Below are 12,385 nucleotides of genomic sequence, written 5' to 3'. Positions count from 1 at the left end.
GCCCCTGCTGATTGCATGTCCTGGGCATGCTGCAGCTCCTCAGGATGATTTTGCAGGCAGGTCCTGCTGCACCGCATTGATTTTGGTCCATCTCTGCCCTCCTGCTGCGAGTTTCATTCCTCTGAGCAGCAAGGGTGACCCCTGAGGTCAGGAAATCTCTTTCAAGATTTGCCTGCTCAGACCCGTGGGCAGCTCAGCGGGTGGGGGGAGCAAGCGGGAGCCGCGATGCCTGCGTGGCAACGGTGGCTCTGCTCACAACCCCATCTTCCCTCTGCCAGCAGCACCTGTAACAGGCAGTGAGTATTTAGGGAATTCTTTGTGTCCTTGAACCATTGAGCACACAGAAATAGCAACAGATTCTGCTTGCAGATGCACCTTTCATACGGGAGACAGGCTGCATCTCCTGCCACATCTGCAGCACCTGCAGCCTCACGGCTGGAGGGGGTGAGCAAAGGGACACAGCACATTCCCACAGCAGCATCGCCCCTGCCAAGCCCATCCATGCTGGGAGCAGTGGGAGGAGACTGCCTGATGGCCTTGCCTGGGGATGGCTCCATGCTGCCAGTTTGCCCCAGCCCACAGCTGGGGCTGGAGGTCTCAGCTGGGTGAGTGCTCACCCAAGGTCTCCCAGCCCTGCCATAAGACAGCAGCCTTCCTGGCTGTGTATCTGCCAAGTGTTTCTGCAGCAGTTGCCATGGGGTGGTGTGAGGGCCACAGCCAGGAACAGCCTCCCAATGGCACCAGATGAAATTCCTACCTGGGGTCACAGCCACACCTGACTCTGGGCATCAGGAGGAACACAGGCAGCGGTTGGCAGGGACTAAACCTTTCATTTCCACTCGAGGGCTCGAGCTGTCCTTGTCCATACACACCAGTATGAAACCTTCCCCAGCTGCCAGGATGAGGAGGATGTTCAGGGTTAGCCCCAGTCACCAGGGGCTGTTGGATGGACCCAGGACTGTGCAAGTCCCCAGAATCCTCTCCAGCAGCAGAGACAGTACACAGAACCCAGGACAGGTGGAAACAGTCATCATAATCTCCCTTGGCATCTTTTTTTTTCCCTTTAAAAGCAATTTCCTCCCTCTGCCTCTCTGACAGAGCTGGGGAAATATTTAAGTGACCCGTCAACAGTTTTTTTCATCTCCCTGAGAAGATGTTTTATCTGATCACGCCTCACCAGCTATTCCTTACACGGCATCTGCCGTCCGCTCCCGCTCCTTTGAGCCTGCTGCCAACGAGAGGTGGCTGCCTCGCCCCATCACTGCCCCTGGGCACCATGGGGATGCCAGCACAAGGGCAGAGCCTGCAGCTGCCAGGGACCCCCTGCCCTGCCCTGACAGCATGATGGGATGGGATGGGATGGGATGGGATGGGATGGGATGGGATGGGATGGGATGGGATGGGATGGGATGCGATGTCAGCACTGGGAGGAAAGCTGGCAGCCCCCACACCAAACCACTGCACCCATAGGACCGCCATGGGTGGCCCAGCTGTGGTGCAGAGCAGAGGGCAAGGTGAGCCCTCTCAAGTCCTATCCCTCATCCTTTAAGAAGGAACAGCACCGACACGGGGGTTTTGTGAATGATTTTCTTGTTCTGCTTTTCGGCCAGAATGGCTCTACAGCAAGGTTGGTGCTTTAACACAGTAATTCTCCGAGCGTAATGAAAGCTGACATTATATCAAACACAATAAAGACTCTCAGTTGATGGAGATCATTCCTGAACACACAAACCCATTAAACTGAAAAAAAAATATCAATTCTACACACTCGCCAGCCAAAAGAAAATGTGATTTGTTATCTAAAAGGGGGTTATAAACACAGCTTCAATGCACTTTCTGTGCTGTAATGAAAACTGGGTTTGAAATGGCAAGACGACTGCAAATTAGGGTATTTGATTTTATTTTCTAACTTTTTAGGTAAACCTTCCACAAGGGCAAGTGCAAGGTCACGGCGCCGATCTTTCTGTTCTTGGCCGATAAGTAGGATCTGTAATTAAAGGAGGGGAAAAATGAAAAGGGGGATAAGGAGCAGGCATTCGCCCTTCTAACGCTGCTTTGAACACAAAGCCCTGCCTGCACTGCTGTGGCAAACCCACGGGAGCAGCCACCGGTGCCCATGGGCAGTGTGGCACAGCCACTGCTCCCACCACTGGCACACACTGGGCACAGCCGAGGGAGCAGCCAGGCGCAGGGGCTGGCGCCTGGAAGGATGCTGCACCCAGGGCTGCACCTGGGGCTGCAGGGAGGGATGCTGCACCCAGGGCTGCACCTAGGGCTACAGGGAGGGATGCTGCACCCAGGGCTGCATCTGGGGCTGCAGGGAGGGATGCTGCACCCAGGGCTGCACCTAGGGCTACAGGGAGGGATGCTGCACCCAGGGCTGCACCTGGGGCTGCAGGGAGGGATGCTGCACCCAGAGCTGCAGGGAGGGATGTTGCACCCAGGGCTGCACCTGGGGCTGCAGGGAGGGATGCCCGCAGGGATGTTGCACCCAGGGCTGCACTGTACAGCTATGAGGGGCATCCAGCCATGCTGCCATGTCTCCCTGCTTTATCCCTCACCTTTCTCAGGCAGCTGGGAGCACAATCTCTGTTACTCCTCCTGTCCTTCCCCATTTGGCAAACAGCGATCCCGTTTTCCCTGGAGTTTCATTTCTAATGGAGCTTGAAATTATCTGGGCTTTGTTATTTGCCTGTGTGCTCACAGGCAGGGGTTATGGATAGAGGCAGTGGCGTGGGGCTGCCCAGTGTCTGTGCTCCCTCTGCCACCTCCACACAGGCCACTGCACCCCAAACCACCCATGCTGTGCCCAGCAGTCAAACCCTGTGGCCAGCAGCTCTTATACCCACAGCTCAATGTCTACCTATTTTTCTTTTCCAAGGAGAAAGGGCCTGCTGGGTTCTGACCCTTCAAATGCCCCTTTCCAGCACCTGAAAGGTGGGGAGAGGGGGAGGCAGAGAGGTAGCAGGTGAAGGAAGAGAGGAACTTCCCAGTGTAGCAATGGAAAATGCAGTGTGGAAGAAGAACTGGGAGAAAAACAACAGTAATAAACATTTTATGAAGCAGAAAATGGCTTATAAAGAAGTCAACTTTTAAAGGCAATTTATATAATGCTGCCAAGCACACATAAATGCAGGGATGGCTCTCTGCAGCGTCAGAGTGTCCCTTAAAGGGACAAATAGCTCCAGCAGCCCCAGCAGACTGACACACAGTGATGACAATGCCCTGGGATGCATTTAGTGGCTGTTGGTGTAGACCTGTGCTTTCAACAGGGTCAGCAGGGCCCTGCTCCCATGTATCAGGAAGGTGCAGGACACCCAAGACCCCGCTGATGATGCTGAGATGGGGCTGATGGTCTGGAAGAGAGCTGTAGGCACTGAATAACCCTGGAGGACAGAGGAGCATGTGGGCAGAGAGGAGCTGGGACGACATGGAGCTGGCTGTGATGCCCGACAGGCAGCGTGGCAGCCTGTCAGTGAGGATGGATACAAAGGATGGCAGCCAAACACTCAACGTGACCTTCCAGCGTTTTTATGGGTACACTTTGCAGATCTCTCGCCTGAGCAGGGTGGCAAATAGATGATGGAAACCTGGTAACCAGCACCACGGTGTGGGCTGCACCCCTGGCACCTCTGTCTGCTGCTGAGGATGGTCTGCACAGGGGGGCTCAGCACTGCTGCTACAGCTAGGGGACACAGCTGGGGACATCCAGAGTAGCCTTGGGGAAGCATTGACTTGCCTTGAGAGACCTCTGGGCCAGCCTGGCTTGAGAGATCCCCTGCAGAATGAAAGCCTAAAGGCAAGAAGCTTCTCAGTGGGAAAACTGTCTGGCCAGGCCACTGGGAGCTTTTTTGTGGTCTCTACTCATACCAGTGCCAGGCTGCCACAGTGCCCTGTGCTGGGAGCACACCTTGTGGCAACAGCACCCAGCTCTCACTGTTCCAGTGTAAAAGTGCATTTGTGAGAGACCTTCACTGTCCAGGCTGTGAGGGGCACAGCCTCTCCCCCTCTCCAAATCACTGAGGCTGATACAACAGCCCCACACCACACGGGGCTCACATGCCTCATGCTCCCTGCTCACTGTGTCACCTTGAGCTGCCAGCCAGCTCTGGTGTGAAATGAGCTGGCAGGACAATATGAGGGGTGAGCTGGGTGCCACTGCATGGGCTACCTTGGGGCCAAGACTGCATTTGTTCAAGGAAAGTGCTCTGGTGTCCAGGGGAGCTCTGGGGACACATGGGGACACGGCTGGGAGACACAGGGGGATCTGAAGGCAGGCAAAGACAAGGAACAGAGATGGGGCAGGGAGGAGTGTTTTTGAAACAGGGAGCAAAGCTCCCTGAGGTGAGAGGCTGAACTCAGCCCCTTCAGCAAGGCCAGAACAGTGTGCAGCCGGCAACAGCACAAATAAGCAAGAAACTTCCCCAGCAGAGGTGTGGTGAGCGATTGCTGGCAGCAGCCTCCTGGGCACGAGAAGCTCCTATTCTGTTTCATTGTCCCCTGGACTTCCATAGCAACCCATGTGCAGGAGGGCTTAATGGAGCTGCCATTAGCACTAAGGCAGCACAAACACTCAGCATCTGGCTGGGAACACAGGCACCACTGCATGAATGCAGACACTGCCACATGAACACACAGACAGCACTGCATGAACATAGACACATACAGACAGCACTGCATGAACATAGACACTGCCACACGAACACACAGACAGCACTGCATGAACATAGACACACACAGACAGCACTGCATGAACACAGACACTGCCACACGAACACACACAGACAGCACTGCATGAACACACATGGACAGCACTGCATGAACACACACAGCACCATGCTCCCCGCGAGTTGCTGTACCAGCCTGCCAGAGCCATGGCCTCAACCCACACGTGCTTGCTGGGGAATGAGGAGGGGAGCTGGGGCTGCAGTGCTGCCCACCTCCCTGCCCACAGCAGCACCCAAGGGCAGCAGCGGGGCCCGTGTCAGCGCTGCAGGCAGGAGAGTCTGACTATGCCCTCATGTTTGGTGGATGAAGTTCAACTGCATCATCCAGAGCCATTTGTGCAGCCCCTCCATCCCTCTGCTCTGCCCAGGAGCCAGGGCTGAGGCAGGCAGGGCCTGTCAGGGCTGCCAGCTGAGGGGAGGCAAACGCCAGCACCCCGGGTGCCAGTCCATCAGTGTCCCAGGCAGGCCTGGGCTGTCCTGATAAAGCTGCGGTGAGCTCTGCGGTGACGCATCGCTGCACATCGTTTCTGGGTGACTCGCTCCTAATTACCTTGATTAAGTGGTTGCAAACAGTGCTATTAAAAATATTCTTTTTTTTTCCCTCTACAGAAGTGGATTTCTGAAAGGCTTGTGCTGTGAATGGCAAAAGGAGCCAAGAGCTCTTCACTGCTACAGCCCTTCCCAGCATGTTCTGTAGCCTGACTGTTGGCCCCCTGGCAGCAGAAGGCAGCCAGGCCTGGATGAAGAGGGAGCAATTTGGGGCTGTGGAGGGGACCTCCAGCAGGAGCCTCCACAGCACAGCAGCTCCTCGTCCCTGCAGAGCAGGAGATGGGCAGCAGCAGCAAGGACTGCTGTGAAATGCAAGGACCTTGCTCCAGTTCTGCCTGACCTGCCTGTGCCCCTGCCACAGGGCATCCACCTCTGGGTGCCAGCCCAGAACAGGTCATTACAATGCTCCTGGGGTGCCCGTGGTCAAGCTTTGGCTGCTGCTTGAAGTTGAGCTGCCTTGGGGCTCCTAACCCCAGAGAATACACAAGATCAGACCAGCACTAGGGATGGAGAAGAGAGCCTGTGGGAGATGCCCACAGCTCCCCTGGCACGGGTCCTGACCTCTCCCAGGAGCTCCGAGCCTGCAGCTGAGGCACTGGCATTGACATCAGCTGGTGACCACACCAAACCTCATTCTCCTCTTATCCTCTCCTCCACTGGCCTCCCAGAAAGGGGTGACAGTAATTCATCAGTGCTCTCATGCAGAAAGGTCTCAGTGACCACTGGTGCCAATGGAACTGTGTGCCAGACAGGAGGGCCTGTGGTGACACCTCACCTCTCCTTAGTGAGGCTGCTGATGGCAGGAAGCCCCCTGTGAGCTTGGCCTCCCCAAAAGCCTACAGAGGACAGGTCCTGGGGAGATGAGAATCAGCCTCCAGTGTCCACCTCAGGCTGGCCACATGGCAAATGAAAGCCAAGGAGGTTGCCACCCTGCCTTCTCTCCTGCTCCTCCTGCTGCTTCCTCCTCACATCAAACCCTGGTGACCAGGGTCTGCACGCAGTGGATGTGGCTCCAGGTCCTCACCTCCTCACTTCCCTGGGTGGCTCAGGGTGCAAACAGAGCAATTCCCCCCAACACACACCAGCAAGGCCAGGCAGCAGAGTTGCCCCCTCGGTGACTGCAGGGGCTTCCCCAGGCAGGACAGTGTTTGGCCTGACCCAGAGGAAGGGGCTGGGGGGCTCAGGAGTATTTTTTATTGTAGACTGCATTTGCACTGGAAGAAAAACAACCTTTCCTTCCTTTTGCATTATTGTTATAATTTGAGAGCATTTCCAGACAGAACCCTTCAGGCTCCTGCTGAGCGCTATCATCGCCAGAATTACAAAGTCAAATGCAATCATTAAACCCGCATCTTCCCTCTCCCAGCCCAGATTGCTGCCTCCCCCAGAAACAGCCCCCACCACAGCCACTGGCAGGTGCCAGGGATGAGCCACCGCTGCCGTCACCCCACGCCAGACCCCGCTCGGCACCAAGCTCACCGGCCGCCACAGATGGTGCAGGGGGGTAAGAGTCTCTCCCCCCGCCACTGCCAGCTCCCAAACCCTCATCTCTGAGCTGCCAGCTCGACCTTCACCTCCTGCCTTCTTCTCAGGGTGCACGCAGGCAGAGGCAGGGCTGGAAATGAGCTCTAAATGGCCTCATTTGCCGTGGCTGGCGCTGAGGTTTGGCTGCCTGCGGGCCCAGCGGCACGGCCTGGCCCACGGCAACTCTCCGGGGAGCCAAGGATGGGGACACACAGGGAGAGGAAGAGCCCAGGGGTGGGAGCAGGAGCTGATTCCTGTGCCAGGACTCGTCCCCGAGGCCGCTGCCTCTGCAGAGCTCAGTGTGCAGGAGGGATGGGGCACACGCAGAGCCTTACCCGGATGTTGTCCTGCCAGTGATGGGCCTTCTGGAACTTCTCTGCCGCGTTGGCAAGTCTCTGCAAAGCAAGTGGGAGAGGAGAAGTAAGCCCAGGGAAAGAGAGAGGAGCCAGGCATTGCTCATGTCCACCATGGGTCCTGCCCCAGCACCCACCATCCCTCTGTTGAGGGGATCCCCCAGGACTCTGCCACCCCTTTGCCACACAGGCAGTGGGGCAGGAGGAGGGATGTCAGGCAGAAATGCCTGGTGAAGGGCACCCTGGGCATGGGGAACCAGTGTTTCTCTGCTTGCTCCTGTCTCTCCCAGAGCAAGCCATTGTTCCCACTTGAATTTAACCAGGGTTGAGCCTGGAAGCTGTTGGCAAGAGCAGCACTGAGGTTTCTGTGCTTATTGTCTCCAGGCTCTCTGCAGGGCACGGCAGACCCTTCAAAAAGGCTTTGAAAACCCCCTCAAAATGCCCCAGTGCTGGGCCCAGAGATGTGCAGCTCTGCCCCTCCATGTGTCTGTGCCCTTCTTCATCCCAACACGTGTCCAGGGCCATTGGCTCAGCCCACACCAGTGCCCCTGGGGAGATGGCGAGAGGAGGAACCAGCTACGAGAGGCAGCAGCTCTGCCTGCAATTGCTGCCTGCAGCAGCAGGCTCCAGACCTTTCCCTGTGCTCCCAAGGACAGGGGCAGCTGCCTGGGGAGCTGCCTGCCAGAGCTCTACAACACGATTAGCACCAAAGCGCAGTTGGAGACAGCACGTTGTCCTGAGGCAGCCCACAGAGCTGAGGCTCACCCGTGTGCCTGGGCACCCTCTCTGCTCACAGGGACACAGGGTTTACCTCTGCAGGCTCGCAGCACCTGGCACACTCCACCCACACCCCACTAGCTGTGGGATTTACAGAGCTCCTGGGAACACACCACAGAGGTCTCAGCTCCAGAGCCCGTGTGGCTAATGTGTACACGTTTAATTGGCCATGAGCCCAATTGTTGAAGCCCAAGAAGGCTCCCTAGTGAGTTAGTGGGAGATGCATCAAGCAAAGCTGTGCCTTAGGGCAGGTGCTGCTGCATCTCCTGCTCTCTTTTTTCCTGCATGTCCCAGTGGGACAAGACACACTCTGCTCCACACAAGTGATGCTAGCAGCCAGAGCATGGGCAGGGAGGGGAGATCACCTAGGTGTGCCTGCCTATAGGAACACACACACATGAGATGATGATACCCTGGGCACAGTCAAACATGCTGCAGCCCCAGCCCTGCTGTCACCAGCTCCTCCAGTGCTAACACACAAAATGCCTCAGCCCTAAGAGAATGCTGAGGGGAAAGCAAGTCCTGAGGCTTCACAGTGGCAGCTTCACGTGCCCCTGCTGCCCGCAGGAGAGTGGCAGCACCCAGTCCCAGCACCGTGGCACGAGCAGGGCCACAGCCGTGGGTGCTGTGTCACAGGTATCAAACGTGAGGTGATGAGTGCTGAAAGGCACCACAGATCCGTCCCTCCCCAGGCACAGAAGGCAGCTTGTTCTTATCAGACGCAGGGAAACACATCTCCATCACTGCATAATCTCAGCATGTGCTGGTCCAAACTTTCCTGTTTCATCTTTTCTCTTTCTTTCCAGCTCGATTTCCAAATCAAAGCGTTTGCTTTCAGCAGCCCCCATACCCACAGGGAAGGATCAGCTGTCAGCTGAGCATGGGAGCAAAATACCTGTGGCTGTGGTGGTGGAGAGAAGAGCACGGGAGACAAGGCGTGGCTGGACAGTAAAGCCAAGTCATGTTCACTTTGAGAGTGTTTTAGGGAGGGCTCAGAACCTCACTGCAGCCACCTCAAAAAGCTGTGGCCCAATCCTGCACCTGATTCCCCCAAGCTGTTGTGCTGTGTTTATAGATGGAGGTGGCTGATTAAAGGAGAGCATTTATTCCGAGCCGTGTTTAAGGCAGCTGTGATGAAATATGCATTTTGCTGTACTTGATAAGAGGGTGTTTGTTTATTATGGGCTGGGGTAAGATTTATGGATATCTTTAACTATTCATTGCCTCCTGCAAAGTGCCTGGAGGGCTGCAAATGTTGCAGTGAGGGACAGCTACGCCCAGCAACGACACTTCCACGGGAGAGATTTCTTTCCTCTGGAAAATGTCAATTTGTCAAAGTCAATGGGGACACAACTCAGGGGTTGTTCTTTTCAGAAAAGCAAATCCAGATGTGTTTGTTTGAAAAACAGCACGTTGCAGGGATGGGGGGAGCACACAGCAAGATGGCACAACCAGAGCAGGGTGCTGTGTTGGCTGGTCACTGCTGCACAGCCATCATGGGACAAGCACACCCAGAGGCTCCCAGATGTTGCTTCTGCAGCATGTTCCTTGCTGAAGGCATTTTGGTCCTGTGTCCAAGATGGGAACTGGGAGGAGAGAGGGACCAAGCAGGCAGCCAGCCATCCCTCCTCTGCATCAGGGAAGCCTCTGCCCGCCTGTGCCCTTGCTGGGGTACGCACCAGGAGCGATGCCATGTCAGGGGCTGCCATGGGAGAGCTGGTGCCAGCATCCCCACCCAGGGATGGGCTGCTGGCATGAATGGGATAGGAGATCGCTGCATCCAGGGCTCTCCAAAACCATGCTGACAAAGATGGGGTGGCAGAGGGGGCTATTTTGGACAGCTTTGCTCTCAAGTAGGACCTGGAGTTGTGTGTTTGGGCTGGGAAGGTGCTGCTGCCCCAGCAACCCCCCTGCCCCTGGCCACGTCTCCCTGGGGAAGGTGACGGGTCTGTAGCTCCACACTGCTGCAGGACGTCCCCATTAATGCTAAATGAGTTCATCATGAATAATGTTATTGTGATCGATACAGCTCAAGGATTATTTCTAATCCTTAATAATGATTAAACCATTATTTTTCAAGTGTTACAGATCAATCAGTCCATCTCGAGGTGTGCTGCGTGCAGGGACTGCCAGATGCCCGCCATGCAGGCAGTGCACTGGGGAGCTGGGCAGGGGTCCTGTGCCTCTGCATGGCAACCACTGAAACCTCCCAGGGCCTTCAGACCTGGGGTTGCCAACTGTGTGCTTCCAACAGCAAGAAAAATTAAAGGAATTCCCAAAATGAAGCACAGGCGTGAAATACCTGCACATTTCCATCAGGCTCTGCTGCAGGGGCTGCCCTGGCTGTGGCAGCAGGAGCACAGCTCTTTCCCCAGAAGTCACTGAGGGCTAAGAACAGGAGATTTAGAGGCTGAAGACACCAAATTGAAACGACTCTGCAGGTCATAAAAGGGCAGCAGGAGATTTGCAGGGGATTGGTGTGTGGATATCCCAACGGCGGGGTCTGCGAGAGGGAAGGAGCTGCGTGAGCTTTATTGCTTTCTGGCCTCTTGTATCCTGCACGGTGCTGCTCTCCACCTCACTGCTCACCCAGGCAGGGCCATCAGCAGCCCCCTGCCCAGCACAACTCACTCACCCAGGATCAAGGAGCCCTGGGGACAGCACGGGCTGGGGATGGGCAGGTGCCAGCAAAGGTGGCATGGCTGGGTGTGCAGTCCCTCTCCTGAAAGCCACGTGAGGAACGAGAGTGGGGGGACCTTCTGTCTGCCTGGAGGATGGCACCTCCAAATGCACTGCTGCTGTTTCCCTGCTGCTTTGCTCCAGGACCTCAAGTCTCTGCCTCAGTTACGCACAGTCTCACCCATGGCAGCACCTTCCTGGGGGCTGATGCCCTGAAGCTGCTGGGAATGAGACAGTGGGAACTGCAGGAGACTCTCTGCTTGAGGGGCCAGCGTGCAGGGGACTGTCCTCAAGGTAGCAAGCACCCTGGATATTTTTGCACAGTGGCTTTCCAAGGGAAGCTGGTCCAAAGCTTTGCTAAATCTCTCTTCCCATCCCCCACATGGCAATAAGTATGCCCTGGCTGTTCCTGCCTCAGTCAGATCAGAGAGTTTAACTTGGGAGGCAGCAGAGCAGAGACCAGAGCGGCACAGGGAGGCCAAAGGCCAAGGTTGGATCTATAAAGCAGGATTATGGCAAACACCCTGTGAGAGGAGACCGAGCATGCCCTGTGTGATGGCAGCATGCCCTGTGTGCCCTGTGTGCCAGGCCTCTGCATGGAAATAAAGCACCTCATGCCTGTGCCAACGCAGAGGGATGCTCCTCGGGGAGCCTGGGATGATGCCCCAGCTTCTCCCCTGCAGCCAGTAGGGATGAGCCCAGCAGTGGTCTGGCATCAGCAGCTGCATGTCCCCAGGGGTATTTGCTCTGAGGGAGAGCTGCTCCCGCTAAGCCTTCAGTTAACTTCCCTGTGCTCACTGTTATCACCCTCCTCTCAGTGCCTTCCCCAACTGCATGAAGTGTATTAACCTCTTGCACCTGAGCACACAGCTGGAGAGAGAGATCTTTGCTGGAGACTAAAACAGCCCTGTGCTACCAGGCCAGAGAGGTCCCTGCAGCATCTTATCATCCCAGCCCTCCTCCACAGGCAAGAAAACATGGGTGTAAGGTTAAGGCAAGCAGGTGAAAAACAAACACAAACGACAAAGCCAAGCAACCCAACTCCCAAGCAGGAACAGCCCCTTGGAGCTAGATTTGGAGCTCTTCCTCCTTCATGATGAAGGAACGAGGATGACATAAACCCTCTTCTTTGGCACTAATCCCCCCTCCACGGATGGGGCATCTTGAAAATACATCTGTCACTGCTGACCATCCAGAAAGGTGACAGAAAGGGGCCCATTCCTTGTGCTTCACATGCCTCCATCCCAGCCTGCCTGCACTCATCAGGGCAGTGGGCACCTTCTCACCTCCTGCCACCCACTCCAGAGTGTCCCCAGCCTGTCTGTCCCGTTCATCCCCAGCCCCTCCCCTCCTCATTCACTGTGCTTGCCACTCACACAACCCACTGCAAACCCCAAGGGCACAGCGCACACGCTGCCATCACAAAACCATCAACCAGCCACAGAAGACGACAGCCCCCTCACATACACATAGGGAATATAAATCTTGAGTAAACACTGTAAAGCAGTGAAGCATCTCATCCTGTAATAATCTCCGAGACAGCTGATCCCAGGGCTCTTATTACCCCCGTAGCCATCATCTGAAATCCAGTCGGCAGCGGGCTCGGCCACGGCTGGGTATTGATCAAGGAGGCAGCATCAAACACACTGTAGAGGGGTTTTTTTTGAGCACTAACCTGTTTGTCAATAAGTCCCTCAGCTGCATGGAGGGAAAGGGGTGGCTAGAGCTCATCTCTCCTCCTCTCGCACCCAGATCCAGCCCATGCTCGAGGCAGGA

The 12,385-nt window shown here is 55.9% G+C and overlaps 1 protein-coding gene across 1 annotated transcript in view; it reads right to left on the bottom strand.

The window, feature by feature from the left end:
* The window catches only part of CACNA2D2 (calcium voltage-gated channel auxiliary subunit alpha2delta 2), a 222,718-nt gene that overhangs the window by 36,679 nt on the left and 173,654 nt on the right, over positions 1-12,385 (bottom strand). Inside the window, exon 4 of the mRNA XM_062008214.1 lies at positions 7,136-7,195. Within this exon, the coding sequence (XP_061864198.1) occupies positions 7,136-7,195 (60 nt within the window). The remainder of the gene's footprint in view (positions 1-7,135; positions 7,196-12,385) is intronic.

The sequence above is a fragment of the Colius striatus genome, chromosome 15 (genome assembly GCF_028858725.1).
Source record: "Colius striatus isolate bColStr4 chromosome 15, bColStr4.1.hap1, whole genome shotgun sequence".
Classification (NCBI taxonomy): domain Eukaryota; kingdom Metazoa; phylum Chordata; class Aves; order Coliiformes; family Coliidae; genus Colius; species Colius striatus.
This window is presented reverse-complemented; position numbering and strand designations above follow the sequence as displayed.